At 36.2% G+C, this 20,031-nt stretch overlaps 1 protein-coding gene and 1 long non-coding RNA gene across 4 annotated transcripts; both read right to left on the bottom strand.

Annotated features, from left to right (window-relative positions):
- Positions 1-3,992: 3,992 nt before the first annotated feature.
- LOC108982935 lies at positions 3,993-7,235 on the bottom strand. 2 transcript variants are annotated; one of them, XR_001994784.2, is made up of 3 exons: positions 6,908-7,235; positions 4,619-5,710; positions 3,993-4,298 (listed from the first exon to the last, which is right to left on the bottom strand). It is a non-coding gene; the product is annotated as an uncharacterized LOC108982935 (long non-coding RNA). The 2 variants fall into 2 exon arrangements; XR_001994785.2 differs by lacking the exon at positions 4,619-5,710.
- Positions 7,236-9,720: 2,485 nt separating this feature from the next.
- On the bottom strand, positions 9,721-19,735 carry LOC108982944 (protein LEO1 homolog). 2 transcript variants are annotated; one of them, XM_018954445.2, is made up of 12 exons: positions 19,533-19,735; positions 18,312-18,652; positions 17,263-17,389; positions 16,755-16,940; positions 15,932-16,108; positions 14,944-15,075; positions 12,626-12,805; positions 12,417-12,548; positions 12,047-12,151; positions 11,693-11,947; positions 10,384-10,542; positions 9,721-10,066 (listed from the first exon to the last, which is right to left on the bottom strand). In XM_018954445.2, exons 1-11 carry the CDS (start codon positions 19,644-19,646, stop codon positions 10,408-10,410), a joined length of 1,884 nt encoding a protein of 627 aa, XP_018809990.1. In that variant the 5' UTR covers positions 19,647-19,735; the 3' UTR covers positions 9,721-10,066; positions 10,384-10,407. The 2 variants fall into 2 exon arrangements, with proteins under 2 accessions (XP_018809990.1, XP_035543373.1); XM_035687480.1 differs by having other exon boundaries at positions 9,721-10,063.
- Positions 19,736-20,031: the final 296 nt, after the last annotated feature.

The following is a 20,031-nucleotide window of genomic DNA, read 5'->3' as shown; positions in this document are numbered from 1 at the left end:
CATTTTCCCTGGATTATTGTCTTCAGCAAGTGCTTAAAAGTCGTGGGATTGCATTAATGCAGTAGACTTTTAATTTCAAGACAACGGTGATTTGAAAGAGATACAGAGAGTGGATGGGCATGGCTTTTCCAGTGATACATCTTTCTTAGATGATAACATTATTTATTAAATGCTAGCAGTTTTTTCGCTGAACTATTATTGACTGATGGCATTACAAAGATGATGATGAAGGATGACCCTGACATTGTATGTGTATAGAGAAACATTCGAGTAAAATTTAAAAAAGCTGAAAATTAAGCCAAAATAAAAACAACTTCATACAAAATCATAAATAAAATTACATCTTGTCACATTGTTTTAATAGAATTTTCCAAAATAAAATCGTAAATAAAGTAACCACAACATTAAAATTACTATAACTAAACTGACACTTTTAAATTTTCTCCTATACCTCTCAACCTTTATTTCTAGCCGATGTCAAGTTATTTCAATATCAACAAAAAAAATTCGTAAGAATGTCCAACCTGCAAAATCGAAAAACATATTTGCAGGAGCTCTCATAGATGTTTGTTTGTAGCTGATTTGCAAAGTATTATCTATTGAGAACTGTTACAAACACAAATAAATTATACAAAATAAACCTACAAATTCATATGATTTCATAGAATCTGTTAGATCTCTTTTATAATAAAGATAACCTTACGATTTGACATAATACATCAAGTCACGTCAGTTTATAAATTTATTTTTATGAAATTATTTGTGACTAAAGTATTTTTCTTATCTCTTAAATTATCCTTGTTATACGTTCAGTGTAACTCCTAGTCTCCTTATACATCACTCATTTCCAAGATTATATAGCAGCTAACATATTCAATTCCCCATATATACTTTATTGATTATTTCAGTTTGACTGCACAGTTCGTATTGTAAACTATCCTAAATTAGAGTTTGGCTTCAAGTTTGGACAATATATGGGCACCTAAACCTGCAACTTAAAGCTTTTGTCTGAATTCTAAAACCTATATGAATATTTATTAAGCATTTTATTTATATTATTTATAGGGTCTACGTGTCAAACAAAGATTCTTAACAAAGTACAATAATATATAGGTACAAGGAGGAATTTTAGGAAGCTATTCTCAGCCAGCCTGTACATTATCTACGGCTAGACTTACAGTGGATTTTTACAGTAAGGAATTTACAATTAATTGGTTCTTATAATCTTGCTATTCTAATGACTCACGCGGCCACGCCAACACTACCCCTCAAGTTGGTGCGTAGATATCTTCAATGCTTAATTTGTCGAATGAGTCATATAAGTTTTTGCTGGACACTACTTTTGTGAGTATGTCCGCTAATTGATCTTTTGACTCAACGAATGAGAACTAAATAATCTTTTCCTTAAGGTTATGTTTGATGAAATGCCGATTCACCTTCACAAGCTTGGTACGATCATTTTGGATAGGATTATGGGATATGTCGATGGGAGTCTTATTATCACAGAACAGATTCATTGTTGAACTAGGAGCAAAACCAACCTCTATTAGCAATCTTCTAAGCCAAAGAAGTTCACAGAATCCTTTAGCCATTTCTCGGAATTCAGCTTCAGCACTGGACAAAGCTACTACCTTTTGCTTCTTGCTTCTCCATGTAACTAGATTGCCTCCTACGAATGTAAAATAGCCTGAAGTATATTTTCTATCCGAGATATTCCCTACCCAGTCCACATTTGTGTACCCTTCAATGTTCAGATGGTTGTTCTTGGAGAACATAAGCCCCTTCCCACAAGGACTTTAGATAGCGGAGGATTCGAATTACTGCACCCATATGATCTTCACTAGGACAATGCATAAATTGACTCACTACACTTATGGGGTAAGCAATATTAGGGCGAGTATGGGATAGATAGATGAGCTTACCCACTAGTCTTTGGTACCTCCCTTTATCAGTTGGCACCTGATCTAGATATTCTCCAAGGTTATGATTCTGGGTAATTGGAGTGTCCGTTGGCTTGCATTCTAGTAGTCCCACTTCTGACAGTAAGTCTAGCACATATTTTCTTTGAGAGAGAAATATGCATTTTCGTGATTTGGCCACCTCTATTCCCAGAAAATACTTGAGTCCTCCCAAGTTCTTCATTTCAAATTTAGTTCACAATTGCTCTTGTAGCCTAGAAATCTCTTATGCATCATCTCCGTAATAATCATGTTATCTACATAGACTATTAGGGCTGTCACTTTTCCAGATTTGTGTTTTAGGAAAAGAGTATGATCTGAATTGCTTTGTTGAAAACCATACTTTCTCATAGCCAAACTAAATCGACCAAACCACGCCCGAGGTGATTGTTTCAATCCATACAATGCCCGTTGCAATTTACATACAACATTCGTCTTGGAAGATGTCGTGTACTCCGGTGGAATGTCCATGTAAACTTCCTATTCAAAATCGCCATGAAGAAAAGCGTTCTTCACGTTGAGCTGGTGTAGCGGGCAATCTAAGTTCGCTGCAAGAGACAACCAAACTCTAACAATATTTAGTTTGGCTACTGGTGAGAAAGTTTCCTAATAATCAATGCCATATGTCCGTGTAAATCTCTTTGCCACAAGTCTTGCCTTATATCGGTCGATGGATCCGTTAGCCTTGTATTTAATAGAGAACACCCATTTGCACCCCATTATCTTCTTCCCTTCCAGTAGTGAGACCAACTTCGAAGGGTTGTTTTTCTGTAGAACTTCCAGTTCTTCTTGTATAACTTGTGCCCACTTTGTATCTGATAAAGCCTCTTCAATGCTATGGGGAACGTGGCATGAGGACAACTTCTGTGTAAAAGTCTTGAGAGGTTCAGATAAGCTTTGAGTGGACACATAATTGGCAATTGGAAACTTGGACCTTCTTTCTTCCTCGTGTGGAGAATACCTATTCGGTGACTTCCCACAATTCCGTCTGAAAGGTAAAGCATAATCCGCAGAAGTATCTAAGGCATTAGTATGTGAAGGTGTGATAGGAGAACTTACCTCAGAGATATTCTCAGGAGGAGGGTCTTCGGGTACTAAGGAGTGGGGGCTTTATTTCCAAGTTCTGCATTTCCAGGCTCTTCATTTTCGGGTTCTGCATTTTCAGTTTCTGCATCTTCCAGTTCTACTACATTCGGTTCAATTTCTGCATTTCCAGTCTCAGCTTTTGGAGTCATATCAACTCCTGATGACATCTCACATCCTGTCCACCAGTGCACACCCAACCAATTCTGCTCTTCATCTTTTCTCTCCTCCTAAAGAGCTTAATTGGATACTAGTGATTGGAAAAAGTATCAAACTCGAGAAAGGTAACATCCATAGTGATGTAGGTACGATTGGCAATAGGATCGTAGCATCGATAGCCTTTTTTTATGTAATGCATATCCTAAAAACAAGCAACGAACCGTGCATGGATCCAGTTTAGTGCGTTGATTCTTATGAAGATGAACGAAGGCCACACACCCAAAAATTCAAGGAGGTAGCATCAAAACTGTAGGTAGGGGAACATGGGTAGATAGAACCTATAGGGAAGTCTTAAAGTTTAAGACTTTCGAAGGCATACGATTCAGCAAATACACAGCCGTGGCTACAGCGTCACCCCAATGGCAATTAGGCACACGCGGGGCAAGTAATAAAGCACGAACAGTTTCTAAGATATGCCGATTCTTCCTCTCAGAGACGCCATTTTGTTGTGGAGTCTGGGAACGCGATGTTTCATGAAGGAGGCCATGAAGTTGGAAATAAGCTTGAAATCGGTGATTGAAAAATTCCCCACCATTGTCTGAACGAAGGATTTGAATCTTGGCTAAGAATTGTGTCTGAATCATGACATGAAACGACTGAAAAATACTAAACACTTCATCTTTGTGTTTCAGCTAGCAAAGCCATGTCATTCGAGTGCAATCATCAACAAAAATCACAAACCAACGATGACTAGAGGAGGTAGTTACCGGGGAGGGTCCCTACACATCAGAATGTATTAAGGCAAAGGGAATATCACTTTTATTCAAACTCATTGGATAAGAAACTCTATGGCTCTTAGCTACAATGCAAGTATTACATTTAAAATCTTTGTTTTGTAAATTGGAAAACAAATCCAGGAAAAGATGCTATAAATAACCAAACGATGGATGCCCCAAGCGATGATGCCGGAGCAAATCTGTCTCTCCTTGTTACTGACCTGATGGTGCATGTGATTCATTGTTCCCGGGCTGAAGTCATCCATGTAATATAATCCCCCCTCTTAGTACCACGCCCAATGATCTCCTTGCTGAGAATATCCTGAAAAAGACAAAAGGTAGGATATATTAATACCACACAATTGAGCTCTTCAGTAACCTGACTAATAGACATCAATTTATTTGATAAAGATGGAATAAGTAGAGTGCGAGATAATGAGAGAGAGGGTGATAGAGGCACAGTTCTAGCCCCTGTAACCGGGTATGTAACCCCATTGGCATTAGCAATGCAAGTTCGCCGTGGTGGAGTAGTATGGGAGAAGTCATTGGGATCAAAAGTCATGTGGTTTGTAGCCCCGGAGTCGTTAATCCAGGCGCTATCATCACGAGAATTAGAGCTACAAAATGCTTGACCACAGTTACCTCGATTAGTGAGAGGAGTGGAGGGTTCTGCCAGGGGAATGAGAGATAATTGAGGCTCGACAGTGACCACAATAGCTTTACCCGTGCCTTCCTCAATACAGCAGGATCTCGTTTCTTTCGTGCCTATAATTCATGCCACCAGCCTGGATACCCATGGAGCTTGAAGCAAGTATCACGGGTATGTTTTGCATTGTCACAGTGAGTACATTTTCCTGCATCAGATTGACCCTTAGGCTTGGCGGATGAGTTGGACTTCCCACCACTCAGGGAAAGTGACCCTAATTTCACCAATGTTTGGAACTGGCCTAATTTAATTCCTTTAGTGGCCATAACAGCACCACCAGAAGTAGCTTCTGCCCCAGATGCCATCATAGTTTGTCGAACATCCTCCCGTCGAACATGAGCATAGGCCTGTTCAACCATAGGGAAAGGTTTCAGCTATAACACATCACTCTGAGTGTTATCTAGTCAGTCGTCCAACCCATCCAAGAAGATGTAAACTCAATCCTCATGTAGGATTGAGTTATATTTTTGTATATCTGATGCACATCCCATTGGGTTGGGGCGACGAAAATCAATCTCACACCACAAATCTTGTAGATCATTATAGTATTTTTCAATAGATCCACCTGCTTGTCTCATGTGAGTCACACGACACAGAGGTCATATACTTGCGAGGTGTCAGTTCCATCAAAGTAAGTTATAGCAGCAGAATCCCAAACCTGTTTGGCTGTCGGGAAGCGAATGAAGTTCACGATCAAGGAAGAGTCCATCGAGTTGATCAACCACCCCTTCACAATGACATTCTTGGTTTGCCATTTTTGAAACAATGGGTCTTTTCTGGAGGCTGGGGAGAGTCTCCATTGATATATCCCAGTTTGCCTTTGCCAAATATATACATCTCAACAACCAGGGACCATAAAGCATAGTTGGAAGCATCCAACTTAATGCCAATTGGAACCGTAGGGGAATCAACAATCGATGATTGTGATGAGGTCTAGGCTCTGGTCAAGACTTCCTTCATCTTGGTCGTCAGGTTGTCAAGAATGGACTCGGTCGAGATGTTATGTTGTTGCGTCAATTCAGTGTAGTCTGCCATGGATTCCAAGCACTTTTTGGTCAAGAATGAAGTGGGGCAGGAAATTGAAGACCATGCTCTGATACCATGTCAAACAAAGATTCTTTTCTATATTCCTTAGAACAGAGTACAATAATATATAGATACAAGGAGGAATTTTAGGAAGTTATTCTCAGCCTGTACATTATCCAAAGCTGGACTTACAGTTGACCCTTACAGTGTGGAATTTACAATTAATTGGTTCCTATAATCTTGCTATTCTAATGACTCACACCAACACTACGTACATATTATGTCTATCGAAAATTAGACCCTATACAATTAGCTAGCTTTGTGCATTCTATCGACTTGACTTGAGTAAGGTTTTCTTGACAACCTTAGAGGCAAGTAAAAGATTATAAATTACAAGTTTATGTGAAGACTTGACACATAATGCGTTCAACCCCAAAAAAAAAAAAAAACTATATACATATGTAAGGTACAAAATTAACGTGGGTTTGCAAGATTAATAGAGTATTCATTAAATAATCAATCACATATATACTTCTAAGTTTCTGTCCCTTCCACTATTATTCTAAATTTATTTGCTATTTTCAGTCATTTCATGCATGACTTTTGAGCTAAAGTTTGTCACCGCGATCAATATGGTCTGGTTGCTGACAAAGGCCCATAAATTTTTATTGACATTAATAACATAGGCCCGTAAAAATAAAGTGCTAAAAAGAATCATGTTATGGCCCTTCCTCCACTCTTACTATATTGTGCTATGACTATAAGAACCAATCTCAATTATTTTTGTAGATTGTTATTTAAAATATATTAAACAGAATACTATGATTCACACTTTCCTTAAGCTGTTTTTCTCCACTTGAAATACATTCTATAATTTCCTAAATGCCAAATTGCCAATGGCACAAGTTGAATACTTTCCTAAATTTTAATCCAATTTTAGAAAACTAAACTATATTTTTTCCTCTTTATATACGTTCTATAATTTTATAAACTACTATAATCCTAAGGCAATTTCAGCAGACAATTTCATAAACTACTTTGCATTTCAGCTTTATTTTTTAGGTTCGATTTAGCTATCGCATTGAGCAGGAAACATATCTTAGCAAACATAAATCCATAGAGTAACTCGAGGGACAATTCATGCAAGAAAAATTAAAACAAAAAAGAAATTAGATGATAGATAGATATAGAGTAACAACCTTGATTTTTACGTGAAGGAACCCAGACCACGACATAAATGGAGATCTGCACCACGGTAACAACCAGCGATGAGGAGGTTTGCCTCAGACTTTAGGGAGTCCAACAGAGGGGAGGCGATATAGCTCTTAAGATTTCGAATTTGGGAGAGGACACTGGAGGGGCTTGGGTTTCATGCTTTGAGATGGAGCGAATGTGGCTCAATGGTGACGCTCCAGGCCTTGGAGAGTCGACGTGTTTCTAATTTGGGGGAGGGTAGAGTCGTGGACGGGAGGGATGGAGGGAGGGAGGAGATAAGAGATGAGGGTTTCTAATTTGGGAGAGAGTAAAGTTGTGGAAGGAGGGAGGGAGGGAGATTTACATTTAATTTAATTTTTTATTTTTAATTTCAGTTGCCCTCGATTTTTTTGTAATTGAGCCACGTGGCTGTAGCTAGAGGTGTCAATATGTGACACGACTCATTAACCCAATGCGAACACGACACGATAAAAGCGGGTTAGGGTTTACCCTTAACGGGTTTGGGTCAAAACGGGTTGACCCGTTAAGACACGATAGCTTAACGGGTTGATAACGGGTCAACCCGTTATGACCCGTTAAGAAAGTTAAAATTACAATTATACCCTTATACCTAAAAAATAAAATTGTTGGGATTTTAATTTCGATATTTTTATTGTTTAGATTGTAATTTTGGATTTGTAATTAGTTTTATATTTTTTATAGATATTGTGATTTTAACATTTATATAAAATTATGCTAAACTTAACTAGATTAAAGAGATTAATTTTGGGTTTGTTTCAATCCATTTACATAAATAGGTCAAAACGGGTTGACACGACACGACCCGTTATGTTATTGGATCGTGTTAGGGTTTGAGATTTTGACACGATAAGCTTAACGGATAGGGTTAGGGTTGACCTATATAGTATAATATACATATCTTGATATGACATGAACACGACCCGTTAACACGATTTGACACCTCTAGCTGTAGCCACATCAATCAGGATGGAGCCTTGGGAGATTTACTCGGTGGGTGTAGGATTTCTCATATATTAATTAGTTTAATAACCTTTCTCAATTTTATTTTACAAATTTGTGTGCTTTTTTGTACTTTACAGGGCTCCAATTGTCTCCTCCATTATTGTCACTCACAACGAACAAAAAGTTACGAATATTAAAAGAGATGAATTTTCACTTTTCTATTAATTAATGGAAAATGCTAGATGCCGTGCTGGGAGCTCCCGTTGAGTTCTAATGTTTTTTTATGTGTTTTTTTTTATATAGATATTTTTAATAATTTTTAATATTTTAAAAAAATCAAATAAAAATTACAATATTATTAAAAAATACTTCTTTAATCACGAAATAGAATAAAAATTATTTTTTAATGATTATTTCGTGATTAAGGAAGTATTTTTTTAATATTTTTTTTTACCTTCTGATTAAAGAAGTATTTTTTAATAATATTTTAAATTTATTTTATTTTTTAAAAATATTTAAAAGTGTAAAAAAATCTATATAAAAAATAAATTTAAAAAATACACATAAAAAAATAAATACTAAGTCCAGCGAGAGTCCCCAACGGCAGTTGTACCATGACCCTTAATTAATTAATGTTAGTTATCGGTCAGAATCCAAAACATCTTAATCTGACTACCCAACAATATTATAATAGGGCTGTGCTGCGCATCAGCCGGAAGCCGCAGCACACCCTTCATAAATAATTTTTTTTTTTTTCACCCCAACACGTTAGGTGTGCTGAGGCTTCTTCACACAGTAGTGTGTGAAGAAGATTTATTCATTATAATAACACTAATCCTACCATCATCTTTTTTATTATATTTTTTTTTAATCTTCCACTAGCTTATCATGTGATATTAAATAGTTGAAAATTATTCGTTAAGTCCAACTCGTAGACCAATTATTTAATATCAGAATATTGAGGGAACGGAACGGTGATAAAATAGGTAATAAATAGAATTTTTTCTTACAGTAATTGTATAGTCATCGAGTAGGGTGTACTGTGTACTTCACATCCCTTCAAAAGCGTGTGAAATGTGAATGCCCAAATTTTCACACGTGCCAGGCTTTTAGAATATTATGTGGCAAACTTGCAACTTCAATTTTCTTTAAAAATAGTATTATATTTACTCACAATTTTGTTTACAAGACTTATTTTATCAATTTTTTTTAAAAATTCAAATTTCATAATTTTTATATATTAATAACTAACACATAGATAAATAAAAAATTTTATAATTTTTTCTCTTGATTAACCATGAGACTATTTTTCAGAATTATGTGAAAGATCGAAAATGGGGTTTCTGAGGGAGAAAATTCAAACCTTGTGAATAATAAAGTTCAGTTCCGGTCAAATCCATTTTTAAATCTGCAATTTTTGTTTAAAAAAAAAAATTATATTCATCATCTCCGCATACCACACACCACACTTTTTTTTTTTTAATATTTTCAAATGTATAATATATAAATGATGAGTAAAAGAATTCAATAAGTTCAATAAAAATAAAACCAAATAAAAAATTTCAAAAATTTTAAAAAATAAAATAAGTATGACATGTGACGTTTGAGGATGATGAATAACAAAACTCTTAAAAAAAAATATCACTGAAACAGTATCCCTTTTTGTGTGCATGTAGCATCACTAGAAAAAGATGATGATGATGATGATAATAATAATAATAATAATAATTTGCCCACCACCTTTTCAAATGTTATGGGAAATTTCAAGAAAATCTTATATCTAAATAATCCCTACAGCAGAAAATCAAGAATCTGCTTATCCATCTGCTCTTAATTCACATACAAGCTATGTATAATTAATAATAATAATAATATTTCACAGCCGTTATCATATAAGTGCACATTACAAATAGCAATTTCTAACTCAGAAAGAAAAATTCGGGATTATTTGGGGAGAAATTGAAAAACTACATCAGTTCACAACATCTACTGGATGACAAAACACAAATTCTTGTTTATATATACATAGACAAATTAAGAGCAACAGATTTTGAAAAAATGTAAGAAAATGACCACCTTTCACATTTTGCTGCAAACTACAGTCATACCGACAATGCTCAATGGCAATCTCTACCCCAATTGCAAAGGCGGTTCATCTCGGATTCATTCTCACTGTTCTGCTGAAACAAGTAAGAATATGATGACTCAAATCCTTAGCCAGCTAAAAGTGCCGAATAAAATAATGTTACAAGAAAAACCCCCTTCAAAAAAATATTAATTAAGAGGAAGAAATAAGAAGTGACATAGAATGCAAACCAAAACAAATTTGAATATGCTCTTCCATGCAGATAAGGGTTAATTAGGCAAAAGTGTGTACAATGTAATTAGTTAACTCTTCTTTGAGAATGTGCGTCCACCTCCGACAGTTCCAACTTTGGCAGCAAGTATGACCACAGAAGAAAACAAAATCCCTATATATAAACTAAGAGATACTCACAAGGTTACAATCCGAAGCAAGTTTTCATTCCTCATCACTATCATAAACAACTGCCATTCGGCGGTGGGATGTCATCTTTCTTGGAGGAGAGTCCTCATCTGACTCAATCCCCTTGCGCTTGAGGCTGCCTCCAAACTCCCTGCCCTTCTGTTTTGGCTCCTGAAAATATCCAAAAAAGCAAGCATGATGAATAAAAGTTTATTTCATAAGATCACAACTACTCCTTGTCTGCCAGATTCATAGAAAGGTAATTAGGCCACAATTTGAGAATATCACCGATTAAGAACAACTTAAACATCTGGTAGAGATATTTCCTTTCAATGTTAAGATTATTGTACCATCTACAACAGAGATATTTCCTTTCAATGTTAAGATTTTGTTCCTTTCAATGCATGGTGCAGTCATCACTGCTTTCAGCTCCAGATTATATTTGATTTTGACAGCCTGCTATGGAGACTAGAAAAAGGCAGTTCACACTACCATTGGAGCTGTACAAAGTCTTTCAGTTCTGATCCAGGATGAGTGCTAAGGCATTTTCAGATTAGATGCAAAATGAAACATTTTTATTTTATCAGTAAAAGGTGCCAATTCGCAGGAGGCATGTTTCGAACCAGTTCAGAACGTTGTGTAGATGCAAAATGAAACAAAACACCTAGTATTTGTATACACACTGGAAATTCCATTAAATAAATATTATTAAACTGCCATACATACCAGGTATTTTATACACGTTACAACCATACACAAAATTCCGTAAAACTAATATAAGAACAATGACACAAACTATGACCCAACCATCATAATGGCAGATGGCAAGCTGTTTTCAGTCAAGCCCCAGTAAATGTAAATGATATTCTAATCTCATCAAACATCCAAAGGGCAGAAGCAAGTCATACGACTTGTAGTGCACCATAAAGCATGCCATACAACGTTTAAGCACCATAATACGCGTTATAAAGTGTCCATCCAAATCATCTAAAAGGCTGGACAATCAACCTGTACTGCTAAAAAATCTAAGATCATTACAGAAAGCAAAAAGAAACATTAGATCCCAAAAAACTCCATGATATTGTTCTCCAAAGTATGTTGTAAAAGAGGCCGTTTAAACTCAGACAATGGGAAGTTTCAAAAAACAGTTCTTTATATTAAAAACAAGAAGTGCCTGCAATATCTGTAAAACGCTAAACAGATCAGAAAATTTTAATGAAGTGCCGAATCCAAATGGAAGAAGTAATGTTAAATTTCCAGACTGACTTAACCATGTAGCAGACAGATTATGTTGTCATTAACCAAAAATGAGAAGGCATACCTCAGCCTCCTCCTCCTCATCCTCCTCCTCCTCAGATGCTTCTTTCACTTCTGCCTCTTCTTCATGTTCTTCTTCCTCCTCTTCATCGTACTCCTGCACGGGCTCCTCAACCCTCTTACGTCGAGGAGACCTCTCATCTTCCTCACCGTCAGTTTCATACTCAGATTCCTCTCTATCACTATCAGAGAAATCCACTGGGCGCCGAGATAATTTAGCAGATGGCACAGATGACTTGCGAGGGATGTCTTTGGGTCCCTGTGATTAGAGCATCAAATATGAATATCAATTTAGTAGAACAAATAAATCACTATCTAATAAACGATAATATTCACTTGAGACTTCAAGTCATGAGACCTTCTTAGCATTCATGATTCGCTTCTCAGCTCGAGCCTCCACTTCCAAATCTTCCTCAAAGCGGTGTCGAGAACGTCGAGAATCATAATAATCTGTCTCATCATCCTAAATATAGGGTGATAATTAGAATAATTGTTTCAGGTTTCGACATAGGTACAGAGAGAAAAGATTCCAGAACATGACAGGAAAATGAAGACTAACAGGGTCTTCCACACCTAAAAAATGTTTGTGGCCTCCAGAACTAAAAAGATGTACATCTAATTATTTGAGCATGCTCTGACAAAATCCAAAATTCATGTGAAAAATAATTTCCTATAACCAGGTGTATGACTTTATCCCGCTCTGGTACATGGTAAGGGCAAGAGCTGACCTCATCAAGAGCATCTTCTAAGAACCCAGGAGAAAGTTGGCGCCTTCTGTCATGAGTTGGGGTGTATTTCCGGCTTACTTTTTCCCTCTTCCGATTAAGAAGTACATTTGCTCTGATTGTTTGACTTTCAGCCTACAAAATCATAAGAAAAATGGATATGTGAACCATGACAGTACAAAGAAAAAAAAGTACCTAATGCAACTAATTACCTTTTCCTTTTCCTCCTTTTCCCTCTCGGGATCAATGTCAGTGATGCAGTTCTTAACCTTATAAACCTTTCTATTCCGTGAATCAACAAGAGCAGTCAGCAGTCTGTGAGAATTAGATGACAAAGACGATGGCATAAACCTCATCTTTTTCAAAATCCTTCCTTGCGATTGGAGGATTCCCTGCAAGCATCGCATATATGTATTCAAGAATTTTACGAAGTCCAAACAAGCAAGTGGAGAGAACCGTGCATACTTAAAAATAAGTGATGACCAAACATGCATAAATTCATAAAAGGTCTTACATTACAATGGCCAAGTTTGGTAGGATAGATTGGGCTTAATAATCAGAATCAATAAACCTAATCAGTTTCTGGTATGCATATTTATTTCTTAGAATCTAATTTTTTTAAGTATTTGTTAGAATATATTTTTTTATTCAAGAAGAGATTTTATTAGAAATGAATGTCTAGGCAAAGCCCATGTACACAGGAAGTATACAAAAGAAAACACCTAAATACATTCTAGGAAATGGAAAGCGACGACAGAAAATCATGAAGTATTTGTTAGAATATAGATTAAATGATTAAATTTACCAGTTTCCATTAGCTTAATTTTTCAAACCAAGTAGTATTTTTTTTTATTGACACCAAATGTCCGAAAACAAAGTCCTGACTAATCCGAGGGTGCACAGGCCGTCGACTAGGAGTTTCCCGCAAGTGCATCTTGGGTAATTTAAGGGGAGTTTCCCCCAGTCCGATGGCCCCTAGAAATTGTTTGCACCCAAGAGAATTCCGCAAGTGCATCTTGGGTAATTTAAGGGGAGTTTCCCCCAATCCGATGGCCCCTAGAAATTGTTTGCACCCAAGAGAATTTGAACCTTAGACCTGGAGAGAGCATACCATCAAGACCAAGGTCTTTACCACTTGAACAAACCCCTAGGGTTAAACAAAGTAGTGATTTAACATAACATCAAAGCAACGATCTTAATATCAACTCTGCACTTTGTCCTCATTTTAATTATGTATTCTGCTTATTTGGCCCATTATTAAGAGAGAGTCTAATATACATGTGAGGGACATGTTATAATATAAATTAAATGATTAAATTCACCTCTTTCCATTAGCTCGACCTTTTGGGCCAAGTCATGATTTAAAAGTTTTATGTAGCCAGATCTTTTGAATGACTAGCTTCTATTCCCACTGATATAGATATGGCCATAAATGAGAATAATCTTGTCCTGTATGTGTACATTAAGTTTTAGTTTGCTAAAAGAAATTCCTTTTAGAAGTACTTTGATAAAAGAACATATGATGGCTCCTTTAAAGGACTTCATCCTTTCTGCCCCAGCATCCAGTTCAAGGGAATCCCAGTACCCTGGCTTAAAATTCAGGTCATAAAATAGTACAAGGAGCCAAAAGGGGGATTCCAACAACTTTACCTTTAGCACAAGCAAAAAAAAAAAGTAAAATAGCAACAAACTTCCAATAGGGGGAGTTAATTCTAAATCTTGAGGCAAGAAAGAAGCATGGACATCAGGGGTATGCCTATGAACTCTAAATACAGCAGCAGTCCTATGTAAACTTCCAAATAAAAAATATCAGAAGTCACAAATTGCCTCTTTATTGGATTATCTTCAACCCAAAGCACAATACCATGGATTTCCAGCAAAGCAATTACAACAAGAGAACAAATTAAATTTATAAATAAATAAGAAAGAAGAAGAAGATGTAAGAATGCTCTAATTCCCCTTAATATTGACCATCCCACACACACACACACACATATCAACGACCCCTCAATCTATTACGGTTTGGGAGCTCCATGCCTGAACTAATTGTAAGGGTTAGTGTTCAACTTACATGTGATATGATGTGCTCATGTGCTTGCAAGTACATAAAATGGGAGAGTGGGATGGTTAAAGGAAGTTTAGTGATCTGATGACAATTTCAATGGGTCAAGGGATGCTATCGAAGGATGGAGAAATCACCTATATTATCCAGGAGAAATCAACACAAATAGAAGTTTCTGACACATTTAAACATGCCATCAAGAGAGAGTGGAGGTAAAAGAATTTATTTTTTTTATAAGTAAGATAAAATTTCATTGATATAAGAAAATAGGTATAGCCCAAGTACGTAAGAAAATTTATGCATCTTACTAGACTGTTTACTCAAGGTTATCTTGAATCCATTTGGCAGTTCACTAGATTTGATACGGAAAAAATATGAAATGATTAAAGATGTAATATTTATGGATCACACGAGATATAAAAATAATAATTAATTAAATGATCAGAAAAATCAAACGGATATATTCACCTTTCCATGTCTGAGAAAAAGATGTGCTTGATCATGCTGAGCATCTTGCACAGATATGTCTAGAACTTCATTTCCAAGTTGTAACTGCAAACTACCATCGGACCATCTCACAAAGCGAGCATTGCTTTCATACTGCAAATCACAAGGAGATATTAAAAACACTAACTGAAATATGATAAAAATGTTGAATTTTCAAGGTAAAATGTGCTCTTATAGTAGAGTTCACCATATTTCAGGATTTAAAGTCAGAGGACAGACAAAACTCAGAATCAATTAAAAAGGAAAAAGTTATAAAAGGTTGAAGAACCACTATGTTTTTTTATTGGCACAGAGTGTCTGAGAATAAAGTCCCGACTAATCCCGAGGGTGCATAGGCACAGAGTGTCTGAGAATAAAGTCCCGAGGGTGCATAGGCCCTCGGCAAGGAGTTTCCTGAAAGTGCACCTCCGGTAATTCAAGGTGAAGTTCCCCCAGTCCGATGATCCCTAGAAATTGTGTGCACCCAAGAGGATTCGAACCTTAGACCTTGAGGGAGCATATCACCAAGACCAGGGCCTTCAACACTTGAGCCAACCCCTAGGGGTTGAAGAACCACTATGTAGAAGGCGTTAATAATTGAAAATTTTATCTACAACAATCAACCACTCATATAATTTCGGTCTGAAGTCGACATTTGTGCAGAAGATCTCTAAATTCACTTTTTAAAAAGCATTTTAATGTAGTCGACATCAAGCAACTTTATAAAACAATACATGCCAGAAATTCAGTATTTTGTGCAATCTCCAATTGTACACATTAATACAAGAAAAATCCTCTTTAAAGCTTAGCGAGTTTGAGAAGAATGGTGACATAATCAGAGGACCTGTGACTTGTATTCATCCTAGCAGATTTGACTTCTGCCTTTTTCATAAATAAATAAATGTGTTTGAAACCTCTGTTACAGTGCATGTGTATGTATAACAGATAACAGCAAAAGATAATTACTTACAGATGTCGTGCCATCTGAATTTCTAACTGTCCTCCAGCGCACGATATTGTTCTCCAAGCGTATACGTTTCTTAGATCCAGACTCATCTGTCACAAAAGTATCCTCTTCCACATATGTTTTAGGATCAAACGGTTTTGGAGCAATGCCCATTATATTAGAAACTTTGATCATGTTCATCTGCAAACAGATAACAGCTGAGTACTAAATTTTGCGTCAACTCGTGAGAGTAAATTATCTGTGATCCTTTCTATAAGAAGATCTGAATGCAATCACAATGAAGAACAAAAACCATCAAGTACATTACCATGCACAAAGCTTGCAAAAGAAAAGTAAGAGGGCCAAGCTATAAAGAACTTCTTAACAACAGATAGATAGAAGAATATAGAAAATTTGTTGATACATATTGCCACACTTCAACTATGCATGTGCATGATGCCAATAGTGATATAAGTCGGAAATATTTAGCAATTTCTGCCAAACAGGTCAGTAAAGGCAGTTCTCCAAGATCTTTTTCAAATACAACTTGGTCCCAATCCCCAACCTCCACCTCCATAACTGCATCCTATGTAAGAGGATATGCCTTGCATCCTATGCATGGCACCTACTAATTCAAAAGGACATGCAGATGAGACCATTATTAAAATTTGAAGTGATCAGCCCAAAAAGTAGACAATACAGATAAGTTTTAACCTCAACTTAATGCTATACAAAACATGAAAAAATGCATATAGGTTTGTATAAGTTGTGCAAGTACCATGTAAAGCAAGAAAAGCAGATAAATAAAGAAAACATCAGAGCAGCACATAGAAGAGGAAGTATAAACCTTTTCTGGACGAGCTGGGGGTCGGTGTAATGGAATCTCCAGCTCCAATGGGGGGCCAACCGGCTTCTCTTTATATTTAGCCTCAATGTTTTCCTCTTCTGACTCATATTGAGCATCTTCGTCAGCAACTATATCTTCTGGTCTTAGACTCTTCCCGTAGCTCCCTTCATCTTCCATAGGAGATCTCTAAGGCAGCAAAACACTTTACATTACACTTTTATAGGAAAAACACTTTGCATTACACATTGACCATGTATATATATACACGTTAATAGCGTTACTAAGGCCTGGTTAGGATAGTGAAACCATCTCAACTCATCTCATTTAATCATTACAACTTTCCCAAACTTCCAAACAAAATACAATAAACAATTCAACTTTCTCAAATTCCAAAACAAAAATAAAATTCTAACAATCTTTTTTTCAACTTTCATCTCATCTCAACACTATCCAAACCAGGCCTAAATTGAAAACATAAAGCCCATGCATCTAAAAATCTAATACTTACATTTGAATCATGCTCAACATCTTCATGAACTGCATAGTCAGCTTCTTCTTCGTCATCAGACTCACCAAAAACATCACGAACAGCTGAATGTGAAATATGATTCTGATCCTTCTCTTCTTCTAGTGATCTACAGTTAAGAAGTCAAGGTTCCCATAATAGTCAAGTTAGCTTGCCACTTGTCACAATTGAGCATCAAAACAATGATTATGCTTTTGTTTTGATCTATGCAACAAATAATGCTTAGTGAACAGGCCAAGCATGCCAGCCCAAGCATCCAACGAGAAATAATTTGACTTTACAAAGAAAAAACTTTTCATCAAATAAGGCATGGAAATAAAGCTTATCAAAAAATTAAAAATAACTTATCAAAAAATGAATTAATGAACAGGGAAAGAGAGCAATTTGAAAAGACTGTCTCGTTTTTTTTCACAAATGAAATGAGATGAGTTGAGATTAAAGTTAAAAGTTAAATATAATATTATTCGAATATATTTTTTTAATATTATTTTTGTCTTGAAATTTGAAGAAGTTGATTGTTTATTTTATTTTGTGTGGGAATTTGAGAAAGGAGTTGTGAAAACAAACGAGGCCTAGTCAAAGCAAACGTTTCAGTATATGTGGCTCTAAAAAGGTAAAAAGGGTGGCCCAAGCACACTAGAGGTTCACAAAAAAAACTTTCCTAAAAGCACCTAATATTGTACACTTCTCATTAACATCCATGTCTCCTTCCTTGGAAAATTATGTGTACTACTCTCATAACATAGATACTCTCACTTACCTATTACCAGTCATTTCTAAATGAATTTAATTCTCACTGTCAAAAGCCTATTGAAACAAATGCAACCATAAACATGCAGACAAGACATGCATATACAGAAATTTAAAACACAAAAAGCCCCCAAAAACATGCATTGAAACAGCAGAAGATAAAGTAAAAGAGATGAAAAAACTCCTTATAAGCATAAGAAAAGAGATTCTTCAATCGGCATTCGATTGAGTTTGAGTGTGCACATGCACGTGTGAGAGATAAGTACTTGTAGACAGATTACCTTGGACTTCGACCCTGTTCAACCTCCTCGTCTTCATTGTCAGGATAATGGCGTTCCTCAGATCTCTCTGATCCACTTTCAATAACATCACGTCTCTTGCTTGTTACTACTCTTTGACCGTACTCTTCTTTTTCATCACTGTCGGTATCCTTTCCTTCACTTTCTTCCCTTTGATCACCAACCTCTACTTCTTGGGAGCTTTGATCTCTTTCACCCTCACTTTCTCCAGGATCAGGATCTACATTGTGCAACTCACCTTCACTCTCTACTTCTACCTCCCCGTGCCCCTCCACTTCACCTTCGCCTTCAGCCTCAGGCTCCAGCCCTCCTTCTGCTTCATCCTAGAAACAAAGTCATCACATTATGGTTTTTTTTTTTCTGGAAAAAAAAAAAAAAAAAAAAACAATTCCATCTGTATTTACTTCCAACAAACAATTCAAGTGTAGAGAAATTTGCATCTTCTCTTCCATTTTATTTCCAAAAAGAGGAGGGTTATATTTTCATAAGCTTGATTTTAAGGGAATAAGCACAAATTTCTAACCGCAACTGTAATTTCTCTTATTAATTTCCTTCTTATACTTCGATCAACAAGACCCAATTTTAAGCATTTCATATATACATATATACATATGTATATATGTATGTATATACAGATGCACATATATACATATATGCTTAACTACATATCATGTTTCTTTTGTACGGTTTCCCAGATTCCTCACCGTCAAAAAACAAAAAGTAGATGATCAAGTGATGAACAATTCAGAAACAATTCTTGCTTCCAAAATCAGAATGTGAAAAATGCATACACATACACAAAATGGAAATATTTACCCATTCACTTAATTTTTATTCTTCAACATTTTTTTTATAAATATCAACATAAAGCATCAACACCGCTTCCCAAACCAAAAACTTCTAACATCGATAGTAATTAAGTAATCCGTACTTCAAATCTCAATACACGTATAAAGATTAAACACAAACAAACAGATAGGTATATGCGCATGAATTGCTCCTTAAATAAATACTCAACTTAGCAAGAACAAAACCTACGGAACCTAAAAGCCACAAGCCAGATCCAGAGCCAAAGCAAGAATATTTTTTAAACTGCTAAAGCTCGCATTCGGGGCATGAAATTGCATATTGACACTTTCTGTTTTTTCTATATAGTCTAGATATCAAAGATAAGTGAGTGAGAGAGAGGAAGAAAGAGATTACAGAGGCGTAGTTAGGCTGGGGATTGGACTCGTGCTCGGAATCAACCTCTTCCTCCTCTTCTGATTGATCGCCAAAAAGGTTCTGCATCATCTGGTGCCGCTTCTCTTCCCCCATCTCTCTCTCTCTCTCTCTCTTTCTCGGCTCGGAGCTTTCAGGGTACTTCTCTGTATGATCGGCCTCCGCTCCGCTGGAGTTTCTTTGGGTTTTTATCAATTATCAGCCCAAAATATTCTCGACACGTAATCGTTCGGCGAACGGACAGGGCCCCACTTAACTCAATTGATCAGATTTTTTTTATTATTATAAATAATTCTCAATATTTTTTTTTTTAGGCAAAAGAAGAGACAAGGGTAACCAGTATAGCCATTCTTCTTGATGTGATTATAGGAGTCTCTAATGTCCGGTTTGAGTCATAACTATGGTCTCAAAAGCAAGCCCATCACCGCAGTACCATCAAACTATCAGCCGGTCTAAATACCATCTCACATGCCCTTAGTTA

This window comes from Juglans regia, chromosome 2 (assembly GCF_001411555.2).
Source record: "Juglans regia cultivar Chandler chromosome 2, Walnut 2.0, whole genome shotgun sequence".
NCBI lineage: Eukaryota > Viridiplantae > Streptophyta > Magnoliopsida > Fagales > Juglandaceae > Juglans > Juglans regia.
The sequence above is the reverse complement of the archived record's forward strand: the minus strand, read 5'-3'. Positions and strand labels throughout refer to the sequence as shown.